The sequence below is a fragment of the Strix aluco genome, chromosome Z (assembly GCF_031877795.1).
Source record: "Strix aluco isolate bStrAlu1 chromosome Z, bStrAlu1.hap1, whole genome shotgun sequence".
Taxonomy (NCBI): domain Eukaryota; kingdom Metazoa; phylum Chordata; class Aves; order Strigiformes; family Strigidae; genus Strix; species Strix aluco.
Window position 1 is genome coordinate 39,386,061 of NC_133971.1, and position 21,141 is coordinate 39,407,201.

A 21,141-nucleotide genomic window follows, 5' to 3' on the forward strand; every position below is an offset into this window, starting at 1 on the left:
TATGAATAAAAAATAACCAATATTTTGATCATCGATATCTCATCACCTTTTAGAAGTACCAAAACAAAGGAATATTCACAGTTCTCATAAGAGGAAATTTATTCAAAGCATTAATATATGAAAGCCAACACAGCTGTTATTATAAAGTAAAAAGTGGCAGGAGATTAAAATATAATTTCTACCTTTTTTGGTAATAAACCCAAGTGCTGCAAGAGATGTCAGCTACAAGCTTTTGGTTAGTTGTTTCTTTTATGATGTTATGAAGTAACAGTGACTTGTTATTTTAACAAGGTAATCTCAGTTACAGATAACACTATCTAAATACATAGGAAAAATCAGTGAATTCCTGTAATCATGAAAAAAAAATCTACATACTTCTTACAGGGTGCCACAAGCCATGCAGAGAATGCACTACTGATTGCCTACAAATGCAAAAATCCAGTAATTAGCTCTAGAACTCATTAAAACCCAAGAATAGAAAAACACAAAAAGAAAACCATTTATTTCTTTTAAAGAACACCAGTATCACGGATTAAACTTTTTCAGAGTGGGAATGTACATATTTGTAGATGAGTGAATTTATTTGTTGATAGAGTGCTTTTCTGCTGTCATATTATTTCTGAGAAGCAAGAGCAGTCCTAACTCTCTTGGTAGAAGGAAGTTAGAAATTTATTAAAATTTATAATAGCTCTAGCAAAATGGATCTCAACATGTCTGAGAAATACTAGTTTCAGAGCAATTGGAAAACTAGAGTTCTGTGAACAATTATGTTTTTTTGTAACGAAATCAATTATTTTTACTTAATGGTTTTAATATGATACATCTCAAACACACATTTTAGTTTTCCAGCAACTTTTGTGATAGATTGAGACAATATTTTCTGTTTCTTGTTTGTTGTTTTTAGTCCCTTAAAGACACACATTTTGTAATGCAATTTTATTTTAAATTGAAATTGAATAACTGCCCTCTTAAAGTTTTTCAATTATTTTCAGTTTTGGCTGACACAATGAATTAGAACTAAAAGGCTCAAGTAGACTTGAAATACTTTTCAGCAATCATTTAGGAATGTTACATTACTAGAATGCCTCACTTGTCTGTAGAATTTAGAAGCTATGTTGTCTTTCAAACTCCCTATAAAAGCTAGTTGTCTGTTTTTCTCAGTTTGTTTTCAGTAAACTTGTTCTGTTGCCATACTGCTAAGGTGATGAGTTAATTTTATTAGAGGTTTCTAAGAAAATTAGGCAGAAAGAAACAGGGTTGATTTGAATTTGCTTATGCAATGAAGACATGAGATCTGAGATGGACGAGAGAGCTTGGGCAATCACCAAATGTGTGAAATTTAACAAGGGAAAATGCCAGATTGTCCACCCGGGATGGGGTAAGCCTGGTTATACATACAAACTGGGGACTAGAGGCTGGAGAGCAACCTTGAAGAAAGAGATCTGGGAGTTTGGATTGATGACAAGTTGAATAAGAGTCAACAGTGTCCCCTGGCACCCAAAAGGGCCAACTATGTCCTGGAGGAGCAGCAAGCACAGCATAGCCAGCCAGTCAAGGGAGGTGATTGTCCCATTCTACACTGCACTGGTGTGGCCCCACCTCAAGTACTGTGTGCAGTTTTGAGTATATCAATATAAGACAGAGATCAATTAGAGTGTGTCCAGAGGAGAATGACAAAGATGGTGAAAGGCCTTGAGGGCAAGACTTAGGAAGAACAGCTGAGATCACTTGGTTTGTATAGCCTGGAGAAGAGAAGGCTGAGGGGTGACCTCATCACAGTCTACAACTTCCTCAAGGTGGGCAGCAGAAGGGGAGGTGCTGATCTCCTCTCTCTGGTGACCAGTGATAGGACACAAGGAAATGGAATGAAGCTGAGTCAGGGGTCAGACTGGACATTAGGAAAAGGTTCTTCACTGGGAGTGTAGTCAGTGACTGGATCAAACTCCCCAGGAAAGCAGACACAGCACCAAATCTGTCAGAGTTCAAGGAGCATCTGGACAAAAACTCTTAGTCATATGGTTTAGTTTTAGGTAGTCCTGTGAGGAGAAGGGTGTGGAACTCGATGATCCTTATGAGTGCCTTCCAACCTGAGATATTCTATGATTCTGTAACATCCAGAATTAACTTCGGTTGAGATTCAGAAAAATTTAATTTAGTGCAATATTTTTGTAGGGATGCTTTTTATCGAACATCTATGTGTCTGTTTGGAAGATGTGATAGAGATGTTGCAGAAAACAGTACTGGAAATAGGTTTTGCTAAGTTCTCTGATAGAAGAATTTTGGTTAAAATGTAGGTTCTGGTCAAAATAACTAACATTGTATTATTTTTAAGGTTTAAGTGAAATGTAAAATGAAAAAAAAGCTCTCATGTATCCATCTGCAGTAGATTGTAACTGAATCTTCACCTCTTTCTTCCTTTGTGAAAACATCTTCTGACTCCCAGAGTGGATTTTGTTTTTCATTAAAGCAAAAACCAAATAAAAACTAGTAATGAAAATACACCCTCCACCCAAATCAATAATAATAAAAGAACTTGCCTCTAATATTTCACTGCAAACTTCTTTATTTTTTTTTTTCTTTTTCCCCCTCTCAGGTGAACATGGTTATGTCACTTTTAGGAATGTTCTGTCCAACTTTATTTGATGTAATCAGTTCTCTGGAAAACTACCACCCTCGAATAGCTCTAAGATGGCAGCTGGGACGAATCTTTGCTCTTTTTCTTGGCAATCTCTACACTTTCATTATCGCCCTAATGGATGAAATCAATCTCAAGGCAAGCTATTTACTTACCTTCACTATTTTCAACATGTAGCTGGCCAAGGATGAGGATTTGCAGCCAGTAACAGACAAAGTGAAAGATGTTCTTCTCTTTCTTCACTGTAAATCATGTCCATGCCTGAGCTGGTAATGGGAGTCTTGGAGTAGAAAAGGATGAGAGTTGGTAACAAGTTCATATTGTGTTTTTTTTCTCAATTTATTTCTTTACTTAGTTGGAAGAAGAAAAAATAGTCAAGTATAACATGTCAATATGGGAAGCCAGTCTATACAATGGTACTATTCCAGAAAATTCGACTGCTCCTCCAATTGAGGTGGACCCTGCAGATGTCCCCAGAGGACCGTGCTGGGAAACAATGGTAGGACAGGTAATGTAACTGCTTTGATCTCATATTTGAAATAGATCATAGACTGTTATAAGATCTGATATCTAAACCCTCTACTAATAAGTGGGATTAAGTTGGGAAAATGTGAGAAAAAGAGATGTGGGACCTTTTACAGAGCTAAAAAGTTGAAAAAAAAATCATTTGAGTTTCTTTGGAGTCTGTCTAGTAGGGAATTATTTTTCCTGGTAGTTGACAGCATAGAAAATGTTTCTTTTTTACCCCTTCCTTTTCACTATTGTCTTCATTTACCTTCCCCTTTCTCATCCCATATTTGTCTTGTAAAACCTGTTTAACAATTTTGAAAACTTTGATTTGTCACAACCACTAATAAATGTGGTAATTCTGATTAGAATTTTGATCAGGCAATACCAGTTTCTGACTAAAACAGACCTATAGAAAAGATAAAAGAAGGAGCTCATCAAGGAAATACAAGTAAGACAGATTTTACAGCAGTTTGCTTTTGAGAAGGCATCTGTATCTTTAGCCAAATAACATAATGCAAAAGAGCAGTAGTGGTTTAATGGTAAATCTGCTCAGTCACTTTATTTGATTCAGTTGAACGTTTATTCTTATTGACCTATTAATATAAAATGTCATTTCCAAAGAATCTTCTAACATCCTCCTTTCCTGTATTTGATCATACCTCACTGTTGCTTTGTGCATGAGAATGAATTCACTACTGAATCAAGACTTTTGCTGTTGCTCCATCACTCTGACAATCTCACACCTGACTGAATAAATCACCAGCAGGGAGCAGACAGGCAGGAAAAACAGCCCCTCTATTTTTTTCACTGGTGCTGAATAATAAGCTAAGAACACCAAGAGCTCGTCACTGCACTAATTATCTCATTAATTTCAGATCAGGGAAAGTAATAGTCTTTTGGGCTATTGGAGTAAAGCCTGTTACGGTAGGATTTAGTGGGACTTAGTAAAATAAAAGTAGAGGAATGAGGATTTCTGTTAAGATTTTCTTCTTTCCTCTCCATAATCACTGGGAGTTGGTGGTCCCTGAGAAAGCAAGCCATTCGCTTTTTTTTTTTTTTTTTTTTAAATCTTCCCAAAGTCAAGGGGATCAAAAGCAGTTTAAGATATCAGCTCAGGTTTCTGTTATAGCAGCAAGCTTGGCTGGAAGCCTTTCCCAGTCTAATCATATCCTGTAAGTATCATCTGATAATATGAACACAAATTAGAGCAAAGAATACTTCTAGCAAGCGAGGGGCAGTTTTTCTCCTGGCATTTTTCAGAATTGGTGAATGTAGAGGAGGGGAAGAGTCTTTTCCAAGTTGAAGCAGGGTAGTTACAGTTAGGGATCTACTCCAATATTTCATTATTATTGTAATTACTAGTTGTTTAAATATACTCTTAAAGTAAAATTTGCTCTAACAGGAATTTGTGCGGCTGACAGTCTCTGACACAATGACAACATATGTCACGATTCTAATTGGTGATTTCTTGAGAGCTGTCTTCGTTAGGTTTTTCAATTACTGCTGGTGCTGGGACTTGGAGTATGGATTTGTAAGTATCTGATTTGATATTTCAAATGTCTTTGTCAGATTATCACTTCAGATTTTTGTAGTAAATTACATTTTTCTTTCAATCCTATAGAGTTAACAGTTGGCTAGACACATTACCTTCAAATTCCCTGAACAACATTGTGTTAGTTTTTCTCAGAATTTCCTTATGCCTTAACATTTGTCTTATTCTTTACACTTTGGTAACTTTAGGGAATATTTTGTTTTGTTTTGTTTTTTAAATCTGATTGATAAGAAAACTGGGTGCACATTTTCACACATTTCCAGTCTGAAAACTCATTCCCTGTTCTACAGAATACAATCTCATTGATTTGTACAGAATTTTGGATAGGATCTTCTAGCACACAGTGTTTGTGGAGAAAAATATGAAAGAACTTGCTCTAGAAATCTTATATATATTTTTTGCTAGAATTAGTTTAGCTGAAATGAAGTTAGAAAGTCCCATAACATAAGCAGGTGTAGAGGTCTACACTTGTGAGCTGAGATTTTTCATTCGTTTACACAGATCTGATCTAGATTAACTTAGCTAAAATACCTACACTGTAAGGTCTGATGTTGCTTTTTCACTTGTTAAGTAATAGTCAGGGTACTGGCAAAACTTGTGAAGCTCCTGACGACTCTTCTGTACTTACTGAGAGGTATGGAAAAGAGACAAGTCATTTAAAGCTATCTTGGGTATATCTGCATGAGCAGCTATCAGTCATAGCTGTTCTGTCATACATTACCTTAATAAATGTACAAATTTCTTGGTTTACTAACAGTAGTTTCTCAGGAAATGATAATTTTTCAGAGGATGAGAATGTTTTGGTGTTTTCTATAAAAAAAATCAATATTCTGGTACAGCAATCTCATTGCTACTGGCTGGCTCCCATGAAATTTCATCCTTTATAGCAAAACTCAGGTTTCTCCCTGTTAATTTCAGGGTATCTCAAACAGGACTGGTGTAGGGCTGGACACAAAGACTACCAGACAATCAGGTTGTGGACAAACAAGCTATAACCCTTGCAATATCAAAATAAAATGCAGGAATTTGAATACAGCATGGGCAGAGAGACAGCACAGCTTGTGGAACCATAGATTTTAATATACTTAAATTGCATCTGGAGCTTCCTCACATTTTCAGATGTTCCACAGCCATCCCAATAGCTAAGGCTGGATGTGGGGAATACATGAATCATCATAGCCAGTGCTACATCTGACAGGAAATAATAGCTCAGACATAGTATTTTCCAAAGATGCTGAAGTGATAGCCTGAATCTTTTCCATCTCAGGATATCCATGATCAATGAAAGAGCCTGAATAATGTAAGCCTGAAAGCCGTTCTGAAGACTGTAGGACAGACTTTACCTAGGATTATTCATCTTCCATTTGGGCTTCGTCTTCTGTCTTGCTATATACTCTGAATAAGCTGCTTTTTATTCAGGGACATTTTGTTGTGTGACCTGCCAAACCACAGGTGCCTAGTGTTATTTGAGATGACCTTGGGTATTCAGAACAGCTGGATGAGGCTACTAGATGTATTTTTTTGTGAGATGCCTGCAGTCTCCTGGTGTTGGGAGCCACACAGTGAACTGTAGGACAGCTTGGCTTGAACTGGGAGTGCCAGTTGTCAGGTGAAGACACATCCGTCCATCCATTAACACTTCAGACTTAATTTTTGCTCTTTGTTACCATTAGGGATGTTAATAGAATATAATACAGTAATGCAATCTATAGAACAGAACCTGTAAAGAAAAGAGCTTTAATTAAGGGTATGGATGAAAGAGCTGCACAGAAACAATCCTTCTTGCTAGACATTCCTTTACATACAAAATAAGGAACATAGACAGGTGATAAAGAATGACAGTGACTCTCATCCCACACACAAGGGTTTCAACACTGTTAATGGAAGCTGTGGCATATTTATCCAGCAATGAGGGGACACTTATTGTCATGATATATTATTGTTCTCAAAGTGTCAACAACACAAATTCTTATAGGGAATACTGAAACCAATTTATTATTGACATTTTTCTTCGACAGTATATAAGAATGGCTATAACTATCTGGTCCATTATGGGCCTTAGGTCCAGTAAAATGGTGATGATGTTCTATCTCTCTATACAGCTCTCCTTAGTCAACTGATTTCCAAGTTGAATACTAGTAATCTATTTAATCTTTCCTCATATGGAAGCAGATTCATAAATACATGCAACATAAATATAGCAGTTTGCTGTAAACTTATATATCTGTACATATACACAAAACCACACCGAAAGAGTGTAGGGGCTCAAAATATTCCAATAATATAACAGTACAATTCAAAATTGTGAATTTAATTTAGCTTTGTCTTGGTTCAGTCATAAGGGAATAGTTATTTTTGTATCTCATGCCCCTTCCTCCCTCTATCAGTCATCCTTGTAATGAATATCTGGAAGATACACATGATCTTTTTGCCCACCCACTATGGTGGATCATGCAAGTCACCAACTATGGTGTAGAAAAATCTCTTTTATGAGAAAACTGATTAAACAAAATCTTGTGACAAGGCAAAACTCTATGAATAACATGCTTGAATCAGATATTTAGGTGTAAACCAAAAGTTTACAGCCACAATTTCTTACCAGAAAGTTTTGTTCTGTTACATCCACAATACAAACTAATATGTATGTGTGTATTTCAATGGTGACTCAAATGTAGTGTTCAGTGTTTGTAGATGAAAGCGTTAATGAATTAGAGGCTAATAAATAGCGTAAAAGAAGAGATGTGGAAATGATTAAAGATTTGGAAAAAGAGAATGAAAAGGTCAGATGTATAGTTCAGAAATATAAGACTAAATAATTATGTGTCTATCATATTTATGTTATGTGTCTATTCTGGAAACAAACATTTATGATATAGTGCTTTCTTCAGCAGACAAAGTGATAATGAGACCCCATGGCTGAATCTTGCAGTAAATATTAGAATCAAACACACTCAAATTAGAAATAAGATGTTCATATTAAGCAGGGTAGACAATGATCTGCAACATTTATCAATGCTTAAAAAGAATTCTTCAATAGTGAAACTGTCAAAATATGAAAGATAGTGTTATAGTTCAAATGGGAATTAAATCACAGCAGCCTCATGGCTAGTCGCTGTTGGAGATGACCACCACTAACCACTCCAATGGAAAATTTATGAATTGTTATTTTAAAATTTACCCAGTACCCAGAATGATTTTTAATTGTCCATTAACACCTTCCTCTGAAATAATCTCAAAAAGATTTTCAGTAAAATACTGCAAGCTGTATTAAGGTCTGACGGCCTTGAGTTGTATTAATTTGTTTCATGATTCACTGATAAACTGCAACAAGAGACCTTACAACACAACACCAGTATGCTGCTGCTGTTGGAAGTGGCAGTTTTAGTCTACTGTAAATCATCTTATAACCCTTTGTGCAAGACTAATGAAAGCATCTGCATTATTTCTTTCAGCCATCGTATTCTGAGTTTGATATAAGTGGAAATGTGCTGGGACTGATCTTTAACCAAGGCATGATCTGGTAGGTGTGGCAAAGCATGTTGCATCTGCAGAACTGCAGGATTTAACTGTATCTGTGAAAGATTCTTCTGAAATGCTGACCCTGTCCCATTGCTCTAATTTGATGGAAGTGTAATACAATATATATCAAACTCTGGTACACTACAATCAGTGGGACCACTTCAAAACCAGTTCTGGACTAAGATTATGGGATTAGATGCATCAGAATTTTGCAAAGAGCTGGTAAGACCAACCAGTAAAAAGCTGCATAGATGCGTCTTATCTTTTTGTTGACTGACTGCTTGCGAGAGCAAGCATCTGGCCTGTACTGTCTTGCTTTGAATTTCAGCCTTTCAGAATACCTTACCACTGTTTTCCCATGTATCCTATGAAAAAAAGCGTTAAAACAAATGCATGTATGCTTATCTGTGCAGGCATGTGAATGTGTTACTGCTGCAGTATTAGTCCTCCCATTTTTCGACTTACATGAGTGTTGAAGAATACTAGCATGTAGAGTCCTCATGCAAGATGCTTAGTCTTCCTTAGGAACTGTCCTCCCCAAGCTCTGTTGACTTCTCAGAGTTAATTCTTGCTATGGCCTAATTTTTCACCTTTAATATGACTTTGCTAATCAGACTTTTTGCTTGGTGAAAGCACTCGCTTCTGTAAAGTCCAAAGGTTATGTGTTGTGTGCATGTCAAATAAATGCTGCAGAAATACAGCAAAGAAGGAAGCTGCAAATATCTTGCAACTCCTGCAACCAAGTCCTGTTGGGGGGATGTACTGAGGGCCCTGACAGCAGCACCTCAGCAGCTTGATCAGAAGGAGGGTATATTGCTGGGGATGAGCACAGCACCACCTATGGCCTTGTAGTGATGGCATGCCATAAGAGTGTGTCTGGAGGGAGTCCAGTCCCAGAATGTGAGGCACCTACAGTGTGTCCTGCACCTTAGAAAAGCAGCTTAGCCTTGTAACTGGCATCTTGCTATTTGCCTTAGGACTGGCATTCTAATTTCAGACAGGAAACATTTTTCAGGCTGCTGTTCATCAAAATGATGAGGCTGCAGCACAAACTCTGCTTAAAATTTTATGCACAACTGATGGCACCGATATTTTCTATTGCTGTAATTAACACTTTGGAAAATAGGTTGGAAATCAAGCTCTACCTGAGAGAAGTTGAGGACTGGGTGAGAGAGTTGATTCCTGATTATTCTCTAACAAAACTTTTATACATACCTGTCATTTTTATACTTTATTACATGTACAGACTCTGTGCACTTCTAAGCTGCCATGCCCCAATATACATGTTCTGGCACAGAAACTGTGGCTTGTGCTTTTGTGATGTTATTGATATACAGCATCCTTTGGTTTATTGCTTATTGCAGGGTTGGGACCACATTTACATGCTGATTTGCAGGGCCAAGTAAGGTACTAGAACTGTAGTGTTCTTCAAAATAGTGTCTGATGATTTAAACTGAACCAAATACACCAGATGAGTAAAAAAAGATTGACTGAATAATAATAAACATACACTGCCAAACCCATGTTTATCATTAATACATACATAGGGTAAATTGATTTTTATTTTATTTGAGCTTTCAAATTCTATTGCACATGCTTGTGCTCATCTGAAACAGAATAAAAAAGAGGCTCAGGTGCAGCTGGTGAGCTGGCACTATCACAGAGCTAGAAAGGATAGAAGAGACATGTATATGTGCATTTATTTTTGTGTATGAGAGAGAGACCATGCACTTAGGAAAAGTCTCTTCTCTTTCCCTGTGTTTTCACAAAGCAAGCAGGATGCAAATAATTTACAAGTCTTTTCCATATTAATAAGCTTTGGTAAGAATTTGTCTACTGTGTAATAAATATTATAATAATGACCATAAGTCATCCAGATTCTGAGCTTGTTGAAATTGAATATCTTGGAACTGATTTTCATAAGGGTAAGGAACAGGGCCATGAGATGTTCTCTCCCTTCAACTGTAAACTAGCAAACCCTTTATCTTTTCATGGAAGAAATATAAAAAGAGAAAGAGATATTAATATCTAATAGAGTCTATAATAGTAGTTCTGTACTCAGAAGGTCTTTCCAATGATGTAGATCTATTTCTTACTTTTTAAATAGAAAAATTGAGGCACTCAGAGGCAAAGCAGCTCAGCCCTGGTCACCTGGACAATGGTTAAGGAAAAAGAAGATGCCTAATCTCTTACATTCTGTATCATTTGGCCAGGCAAATGAAAATAATTGCTCTTCAGTCAGCATGGCACAAGCGACAAGGCGTGTTAAAAATAAAATGGTCCCAACTGTTTCAGTGTCATAACCATGCAACCATACATAATAAGGAAAAAACTATTTATCAGAATCAATAGTTTGTTGGAATGAAGCACTAAATAGTCATGGTGATAGAAGCAAAATAAATGTCAACTAAGCAAAGGTATCCTTCCTAAAATGTTGATACTATATTAAGAAAAATAATAAAGAATAAACTAGATTATTCTGGTAATACCTAGTTTTAGGGCTATCCTTTTTTATACCACACAAGTGAGATGCTACCTGAACTAAAGGGACAAAGTAAGAGTGGATAACATTTCATCAGGTGATCATTTAATTTACAGAGAAAGAAGGCTTTGTAACTTTGAAACAAAAAGTTCATATGGAAAATTCTCTCCATACACCTCTTGTCCTTAAGGCAAGACTGAAGAGACAAGACTGGTGAAAAACCTATAAAGATTAAGTTTCATTAACTTGATTTCTGAGTGCAGAGTGTGTATAGCTGCAGAACACATTGACATAGGGAATGGGTGGCATATGTAGGAAGACTAAAGTCCTTCAACAAAGTGTTTTTTTTTTTTTCTTTCCTTCATTTCTAGGATGGGATCTTTTTATGCTCCATGTCTCCCAGCGATCAATGTGTTCCGCCTGCACACTTCGATGTACTTACAGTGCTGGGCAGTCATGTGCTGCAATGTCCCCCAAGAAAGGGTCTTCAAGGCTTCCAGATCCAATAACTTCTACATGGCCATGCTGCTTTTCATCCTCTTTCTCTCCACACTGCCTGCTGTGTACACCATTGTCTCCATCCCCCCATCTTTTGACTGTGGTCCTTTCAGGTTTTTTTGCATTTTGCATCCATCTTTTGTTAATGATGTAATGAACCACTTCATCACATCACAGTGAATGATGCAGTAATGAAAAAGTACTTCTATAATAAGTGTTGGCACCTGATAGGCTGAGTATTTAATTTTGTCACATTTCTCATTGTGGATAATTCCTGAAGCTAGAATCCTACAAAACTCTGTAATTCTTTAAAACGATTTACATGAAGTGTAGAACAGAATATCTTTTCTTTTACTTAGTTGTAATGTAAAAAATTGTCATTTCTGCTGAATGTAATTAAGCCAGAAATTATTCTTAAGGAGTAGATTAGTGACCTGTTATGCATCTCTGGTCTGCTGTCTTGAGAGTGATGGCTTTCAGGAAATGTCTGCATATGCCCTGTAGGAGGTGCCTATCAGAATGTATAGTGGTGTGTTTAATGTATGGTGGTGCAGTCAGACTACTGTCACTCTCTCAAACTGATACAGTATTTCATGCATCCGTATTACCCATATGAAACTGATTCTGTTTCTGAAGTCTTCAAGACTTCCACGTTCATTAGCCCCTTCCAAAAATTTAGGCTTTCCTTGCCTGTGCAAACATGTGCCTTGCATTGAAGCTAAACTAGATGTTGCCACACTTTCTGCTTCTGTGCACACTACCTGGAAAGTCCAGGACCATTTTCATCATCTTTACTTGCCAGGTAACATGACATACAACTATAATGAGTACACAACAGCAGTCAATATATGAAATTAAAATTTTTAGAAGACTTTAGTCTTTGGTTTTGAGCAAAGTGTTAGCAAAGCAAGAGTAGGAGAATAGTAAAAGAGATATCTTAATTCCAATAAAAGGTTTGAATAATATATTAGTCTTGTGAATAAAATGATATCTGCATAATCCCCAGTGCACTCTCTAAAGGAGCAGAAGTCTTGCCACATTAACTTTGGCCAAAGGCAAGTACCTGGGAGATTTTTTTCTAACCACCTGCAATATTCACAGTCACCTAAGAGGGAGAACTGAATGACATGCCAAAAATTTTAATGAGACGGAAAATTGCTTGAATTTATGGAAACAATGATAACAAAGCAAGTGATAGAAAGTAAGATTTTTTTATTTGAGTCATAGCAAAGAAAGTACAGAGGGAGACATCTGGAGTCAGATCTGAGTAGCTGCAGTTATTCAATTAGATATTACTGAAATGGTAAGATTATTGTACAAAATGAGAAAGATAATAGTGCCTGCAACTTTTTCTCTGTCAAATGCAGATACTTTGTCCTTCATAAAAAATGTGAAATCTTTAATGTAACTTTTGATGGGGGAGGACTTGAAACCAATGAAGGTTCATTCAACCTGGGTATAGGTAATGCTACTGTTGAGCGACCAGTGGATAAGTACTGGTAGTGCATGGGTCTATATTAAAAAAAGAAAATATTTTCCTATTGGTAACTCAGTGTCTCATCTATCATGAATCTTCTGATTCTTTTGGGTATTTTTTTTTTGTTTTGGTTTGTTTTTTTTTAATCCATCACTAAAAGCAACATATACAATTCAGCTGAGACCTGACAGGAGTAGGGAAGCCGGGACAGAATTAACAAAGTTGCAACAGAAGAAGCTCTCTGTGTTCTGGGGAAAAGATAAGGAGAGCCCAGAGTGGAATTTCTCATTTACCGTGGGTGGGCTGGGCAAGTGGAGAGAAAGAACTGATCTGAAGAAGAATTCTACCTACAACCTTTTTACATTACTGGGAAGAGGATAAATGTTGAGAACAATGAGTTAACAAAAAGACCTGGTTGTCAGAAATGTTTTACAAGAACTGAAAAGATGTGACAGGAGACCTTAATGACTGGAATATCAGGTGGCAATTTGGTGACAATTCCTTTAACCAACTAAAACTAGCAGTTAGTATCAATACAGATAAAGACCCATTTTGCTGGTCTTGTTGAGGTAAAAAACTTCAAACTCTATATTGTGAGGCAGAGCCAAAAGCAGAATAAACAGGAAGGGACTTTTAGAATATCTATTAAAATGCTACTGCAAGAAAAACTTAATGTTAATGGTCTAGGGAGAAAATATTGTCTAGATAAGATCATCATGGAACAATTGTGCATAAAGGTTATTAGATTGCTGTAACAATAACAAAAATCTCCTAAAACCCAGCCACTGACTTCTATAGCATTGGTACACAGCAAAGAGAGAGGAAAATTAGGCTGAACGGTACTGAACAGAAATCAGTTGCAAGCAGATGATTTTTTGCTTATCAATCATACAAACATGGGATTTGAATTTTTCACCAGGACTTCATAGAACACAAATTGCACTTCACTCTTTGGTGGGTGGTATGGACTTCATAACTTGGTGCACTGATTCTTTGAGCCATAATCTTGCAGTAACTGCAGGCAAAATCTATTACCATACAATAAAAATATTGGTGTCTATTTTACCCCTTAAAATAAATAAATACTATTTTAAATAGTGTTCCTTTCAGGGTGTCAAGTTTTAAATAATGTTAATGTATAGCTTATTGTCCTTTTCCCAGTTTTGATGTGATGTGATTAACCTCTATATCCATACTACTACATTGACATTGCCATAATATTTGTATGTGATGTATTGTCAACTTTTCTGTTTAATAGTGGGAAAACTAGAATGTTTGAAGTCATATCAGAAACTCTGGAGCATGACTTCCCTTCCTGGTTTGGGAAGGTATTTGGTTATGCCTCTAACCCTGGACTCATCCTACCTTTTATATTGCTGATGGTGTACGTATAGAATATTAACTCAAAGCTTGCTTAATCTAAGGTCTGTTAAGTTTCTTTCACTCTAACTCTTCATTGCCTGAATATCTAATTAATTCAGTGTTGATTGCCCTGTGATGAGGGATTTGAAGAATTCATGAGCCTTTTATTTGATCATAATTAATGTGCCTTTGCACAAAGGGTAATATATTTTTTAAATCACTAGCTTTCTTTTTGGTTTTGTTACTGCTTTTCAAAAGTGTTGTTGCCACAATGATGACAAAGCTATTAAAATGCAAAAGCCTACAGGAGATCTGAAGTGCTATTACTTCGATCAGCTTGTCCAGTAGGCAGAACAGCACATCATAAATCCTTAGCAAGTTCAATAGAAATGACCACCATGAAGCAGAGTTACTTCTCAATAACTTTCAGTGAGTCTGATCTTCAGTACCTTGGGCTTTCCTTGATAACAATGTACTCTATGCTTTTGGGACATGAGTGTGAGACAGGATGTTAGAGACTATGAAGTAGGGCTAGTAGATATTTTTGTAAGTCAGTACCTGGTAAAGAATACTGACCTCAGTGTAGTCTTTCTCAGAGACTGTTTTGAGTCCTGCTTTATAAAGACATTTTAAACTGCTGTATACATATGTCAGATAATTTAGCATACTACTGAACTGAAAGTTAATTCTATGTAGAGATGAGCTGTGATTTAACCCTGCATTATAGAAGTGTCAATAAACATAGAGAAGATTACAGAATACAATAGAATTTACAGAAGGATTTTGCATGAACAAAATGATATACTGAGGTAAAATTTTGCCAAGGTTCACTTAGCATAATATTCTATTTTAACCCTTGGCTAGAAAAGCAAAGAATCCAGACTGTCCCCTGAAATACATGGTCAACTCTTACTGATTTTATTTTGAGTGCTATTCCTTTCTTGGAATGGTCCAAGGCAAAGATACTAAAAATAAATAAAGAAAAGGGAAAAAAAAGAAGGAAAATACAAGGCAAAATCAGGCAAAACAGAGAAAACAGCAAATATGCAAATTAATTATTTACTGCTTACATCAATAAAAGACTTCATATCAGAATTTCTCTAAATCAGAATGGTGAAAAACATTAATTTTACAGTTATCACAGAAGTAATACAATACACTGAAAAATGAAAATTGTATTATTCAGTTATGGTTTTGTTTAGCAGAAGGAGGAGGTCATAATTTAAAACAAAAGTTAAAACCCATGGTTTTGGCTGTTTTCTTGGCAGCACTTGAGTCTACCTATTGTATTAGTTCAAAAGCTTTTATAAATATAATTTACTCATTTCTAAGGTATGTCATGCAAGTTAATTAACTTTTATAAGTTATTCTTTAGAACACACTTCATAGTGAGGCATACTTTTATGGAACATCTTCCTTAACTACTGTAAGATTGAATGTAGAGTATTAATAGAACAATTTCTTTCAGCTTTTTTTCCCCCTGAAATAACCGCCCCTTCTTAATACTGTAAGGAAGCACATTGTTCATTGTCAAAATACTACTACTGATTAGGCACGATAAATGAGGAAAAGATGCAGGCTTTATATTAGCACAACTGTAGTTGCTGCTATAGGAATGTTGCAAGAGTCTATATTTAAATCATTACCTAACAAGAAAATATTTTTTTTTAAATTTAGCTTGAGTATTTATTATCTCAATGCTACATCCAAATCCTACAAGGAAGCTAACCTGGAACTTAAAAAGAAGCTACAAAGTGTAAGGAATAGAGAATTATTGATTTTTGGTTTTACTAAATTTTAGAGAAGCCATTCAGGTCACTGAAAGATGCCCTTTCTTTCTCCCCATCATTAGCAAGCAGAAGAAAATAAAAGAAGAAATAAACAAAAGGCACAAAAATCAAATGAACAAGAGGAAAATCCATTTGAGACAGAACCACCACAGCCAAAGCAAAAAGGAGGCAAGCAAGACGAATCCACTCCAAACCAAGGTAATGACTGTTTTGAACTCCTCGGGATGAGGAATTCATGTATGCAAGACCACAGTCTTCCTCACTGCCTTGACTGCTTCCTTTCCCACAATCTCCTGAAAGATATTCACAATACTGAATCACAAGTATTAGCTTAATCTCCAGTCCATTTTTCTTTCTTTGGCTCATTTAAGAAATACTGTAACATTATTCTACACCAGGCAACACCAAAGTAAAACCACCTATAATAGAGCTATGAAGAATCACAAGATCCTAGCCCTGCAAAAAAACTCACTTAAAACCTGGTCTGAGTGTCAGTGATCCCTCTTACCTACCACAAACCAGTCAGATCTAAATCTTGCAACCTCCTATTGTATTTTTTTGAACCAGGACTGCTTAGAACAACATTTGTCCTCTGTGCCAGGTTCACTAAGTGGAAGTATAACGAGAACGCAGTATGGTATCAATCCTTATCAGAAAGTCTAGCTTGGTCAGGCAGGTCTTCAGTCTGTCTTGAAGGATTTTGTAGGCTGTTTCCTTTCCCCTGGACATTGCTAGACTTTCACCATCATGCATACAGCCAGTATAGGCTCAAACCTAGCAGAGAAACCCAGATTAGAGATGACTGTCTTTGGAAGAACCACATGCAAGGCATGTCTGCAGCCTCAAAACCTGACCACTTAACTTTGAAATTGCTACCTTCATTGTCAGTTATAGATGATATCTAAGTGCATCTAGCTACTCGGGGAAAGCCTCCACTTTCCCCATTGGGGCCTTGCTGAAAGGACTGGAGGGAAAATACGGTGCAAAGACCATAAAGGTACATTACCCCAGATTTCAGGCTGTTGGCAGGGGAGGTCCCGGACTTCCCACCACACTCTGAAGTGGACAGGAAGGTGCAGTATTTCTCTCTCAGGGAATTTCTAGTTTGCAGGTTCATTTTTTAATTCTGTTCTCCAAACACGTTTCAGACAACAAGAAAGGACAGGGTGACAATGAAGCAAAGAAGACAGACCAGCCACAAGAAGCCAGCTCCTCTCAGGCATTCCAGCATCCAGGCCCTGCCCTGAATGGCCACTATCCCCTGCAAACCAGAGGAGGAAACCTTCCTCCTCCATCCATAGCTGTGACGAGGCCACCAGGGCCCAGAGGGTATGGAATGCCGGGCTATCCGCCTGGAAACCCACGCTTCCCGGGGGCCCAGCCAGGAATGCCTAGGGGCCCTCCCAACTACAGATAAGGAGTCTCAAGCACATTGTGATATGCTGGGTGTTGAAGGACAGAAGAGTGGTCCTAAACCCAAACACACTCACGCAAGCACAGAACTCCTCTCTGCTTGTTGTAAATCTTCATGTGCATAGAAGTTACCCATGTGCTTCAGTTTTCACAGGATGGGAGGCTTCAGAAGAAAACATTGCATAAGTATTCTTGCATTTGAAGGCATTGTAAAATTGCATTATTTGTGTCAGTAGGTTACTAAACTTGGGGATATTTATTGGAAGATGTTTATTAGAAGACTGAAAAACATTTTGTATTTAGTTGTTTATTTTCTTAAAAGCCTGACAGTGCATCCCTAACATCTTTTCCTTTTTCTCAGAACTACAGTTCACTGAAAACAGCTTTGTACAAAGAGAATGAGAGTCAGTTATACTTAAACACTGCACATAGCTTGTCTTCTGCAGGTCAGATATGCTTACCCAGAGATTTCAGATTGTACATGGGAAAACTAGGATCTTTTCAAAAGCTGGATGATTACCTCTAAAATCTTTGGGAAAGTATTAAAAAGGTGAAAAACCCCCAATATTCTGTCTGTTGCTATGAAGAAAATTTAACTCCTATTATAGTACTACTTTTAGCTAATACTAGTTTTATCACATTCTGAAAGACTAAAAATAAATTTAAAAAAGCAAAGTGGTGAGGAAATATCTCCTGCACAGAAACATATTTGAGGAATAGAGGTAAGAAAGTTATGCAGTAATTTTCCTCAAATACTCACCAGGATTGTGTTATGGCAGAGAGACATTTATTATTGCATATGTGCTCTGTGGATTTATCATTGTGTATTTGTATTGATCGCTGTAGAGTCCAGGGTGGAATAGGTCCTTAGTCTGTTAGGTCTTGCGGAAACACAGGATAGATGGAAGCCCATATGTGAGCTGATGTTACTTATTCAAACAAGACAGTTTTATTTTTTATTTTCTGATTATATTTCCTTGTCCAGAATTTGGGCCTTGTTAATTATTTTAAGACTCACAAGATTAGTAACAACAAAATTAAGCAACTGACTTTCTTCTAGAAAAATAAATGTAATTCCATTGGGGGCCTTCTGTATAATAGAGGTCAATTTTGTACAGTAGAAAAACTTTATATCTCAATATAAAATAAGTCCATGATATCATGGAACAACCTCCATATAATTAAATTGTGGCACTTATTGAAAAAGTTTTACAAAAAAACCCCAGAATAGACTATGTAGCACCATAAAACACAATGATCCAGATGCAATTTCCAGCTCAAGCAGTCTTTAAAGCCAGAAACTGGGAGGATAAACCAAGGGAAAGTTCACTTTATACTTGACCTGACTCTTGTGCTGCTCCCATAAGCATCTGCTATCAGCTGGAAATAAGATATTAGATCAATCAGATTAGTGGGCACCGGCATGGCTCATATTCTGCATGTAAACACTAAGCACTGATAACCAAAACAAGAGATAAGTGTATTGCAGTAACTACAAGGGAGGGTCTTTTCTAGCAAACAGACTGGGAATGTGTTGTTAATAAGGAAGAGGACAAACAAGTTTAGACTGGATCCCAAGACATGTCTGCATCTAGGGTACAGCAAATGTATTTTAGATTAGAGAAAGTACAGCTAAATGAAGTGTAAGTTGTTTCATCTTTCTCAGATAAGATTTCTAATCTATGGTCTTCAGACGTGGAAAAAGTACAGTAATTCAGACTGTCTATTAAGTTGAAATCTTCTTCTAATGTGATTAATTTTTAAACTGCATACATTTTTAGCCCAGAAACTTGTATGATTGTCACTAGTCTGAAGTTAAACATGGGCCCCAGTGCTCTAGTGTTTCTATGCTTTTAAGACAAACTTTTTCCTACAAGCTGGGATTGATACATCATGAGACACTGATTTGCATAGTGGTTTTAGCTTATTGTTTGTTAACATTTCATAATACGAAAACACTGGATGCTCCTTAGAAAAAGAAAGATTTTTTATAGAACAAGTGAAGAAACTGATTTTAAAGATGCTTTATGGCTTCGTGATCTGTCTGAATTTTACAAGGGTTGTTGGAATAAATTGGAGTTGTAAACTGGTTTTGATGCAGTCTGGTTCCCTGAAATGTAGAGGGAGGTTTATGCTACATACACAGAACTTAATAATGATTCCTTACTCTGTTAGGAGTGAAAATATTCTGTCGCTAATAAAGGTTTTCTCATATTAGCAGGCTTAGTATTTCATTCTGGGGATTGCTTTAAATCATGAATGGGAGAGACACAGCAAAGAATCCACCATCTGAAATTATTCTGAGGAACTTTCTGTTAGATTTGTATGCTGTATTGAGTTTTCAACAATAAATACATTCTCAGAATGTACCTGTATATGCAGTGATGAGCATGTAATAGCCAATGTGAATAACAATAACAAGACTAGATGTTGCTCATGCCCCATGGTCAGCATCAGACTGCTGTGACTGAAAATGAAATATTTATTCTTATTCATTGGTACTCCTAAGTAAAGGTCTTTTAACACTGTGCGCCATGAAGCTGTGCTTTTGATGCTTCCTAGCTTAGTTCTTTTTAATTGCCTGCCTTCTTACTGATAACATAACATTGACTTAGCAGACAGGATGTTATATTATACATTTCAATGTTCTATACTAAGTCCACCTTTAAGAAAACATGGTGTTTACTTTATAAAAGTAATCTTGAGATTGTTACAGTAATTTTGCATGATCAGATTTCAAGTCACATTTCCTTTCTGTACAACCTTTCTCTAATCCTCCTATACTTTGAGTTTTTCAGTTCAAATTTTTTAACTCTGTTTTTTTTTTGAAAAAGCACCTCAAATAACCTTCATGCATTTGCCCACAGAGCTACTCCTCTGTTTGAGTCTTGTACTCTGCTAAACAGGTAACAAGTACTCTTGACAGTGGGAGTAATACCTACTGTAATTCAAACCATGGCAAATGATCTTGCTTATAGAAACAGAATATATTTTGTATTCATTGGTAACACATATGCTATTTTATTTCTTCTATGCTATTAGACCTGCAAATTGTGTTAGGAATACCTCAGAGCTCTAGTATCCAAGTACTTGCAGTGAAATCAGGACTCAGTGCATCTTACCATGTCCCACACCTTTCTTTGCAAAATTTACATGCTGTCTTCATAGCATTTGGCTGAGCATTTCCTGTAATTTTCTGGTAATAAAAGTGCACTTCACTATTTGAGTGTACCAGTACAGAGGGACCCTCAAAATATTTTGAAGTCCCTGCCAAAGATTTAATTTCTCACTGATCTGTGAAAATTATAATTACTGTAAAATGATGATTATGGAATACATGTCCCTTTCGCTACTCCTCTTTTCTGCTGTTGAATGACATATTTTTACTCAATTACAAAGTCCTACCCTGGGACTGTGCAATGCTCTTAGATGAACAGGAAGCAAAAGGATGAAAATAAAGTCCAGACTTGACTGAATTCACAGCAAGTGAGAGACAAGACTCTTTATAACATATTGTTTTCAACACTAGATTTGTGGTACCTGGGAACTGAAAATAACAAGTATAATGCATGCAAATAATATCCATGGAGATCTGCAGAAATTTAGAGCTGTTATAGAGTTGACAGAGGTATAAATACAAAGAATAACTTTATTACCCAAAAATTAAAAAAAAACACCACAAAATGCTCACTGGAAAATTAGGTACAGTTTTCAGCTGTGCTGAATCCTTTGCTTCATTTTCTAGTCCTCTGTGAAAAAACAGGCTGTTAAACTCATTATGGCTAGAGATTAATTTCAGAAGCAGGTAAATTTGCTGTTTGTGCTTTGTTGAAAAATGAGTTGTATGAGTTCACTATGAGGTTTATGCTGTTCATACCACATAACCAGTCTATATTAATTCAT

General features: G+C 36.5%; 1 protein-coding gene across 1 annotated transcript in view; it reads left to right on the forward strand.

Moving 5' to 3' along the window:
• The window catches only part of TMC1 (transmembrane channel like 1), a 70,174-nt gene extending 52,932 nt beyond the window's left edge, over window positions 1-17,242 (forward strand). Inside the window, exons 12-20 of the mRNA XM_074812586.1 lie at window positions 2,594-2,773; window positions 2,991-3,143; window positions 4,548-4,676; window positions 8,150-8,217; window positions 11,070-11,309; window positions 13,932-14,057; window positions 15,713-15,791; window positions 15,888-16,023; window positions 16,974-17,242. Of these exons, the coding sequence (XP_074668687.1) occupies window positions 2,594-2,773; window positions 2,991-3,143; window positions 4,548-4,676; window positions 8,150-8,217; window positions 11,070-11,309; window positions 13,932-14,057; window positions 15,713-15,791; window positions 15,888-16,023; window positions 16,974-17,242 (1,380 nt within the window). The remainder of the gene's footprint in view (window positions 1-2,593; window positions 2,774-2,990; window positions 3,144-4,547; window positions 4,677-8,149; window positions 8,218-11,069; window positions 11,310-13,931; window positions 14,058-15,712; window positions 15,792-15,887; window positions 16,024-16,973) is intronic.
• The last annotated feature ends 3,899 nt before the right edge of the window (window positions 17,243-21,141 follow it).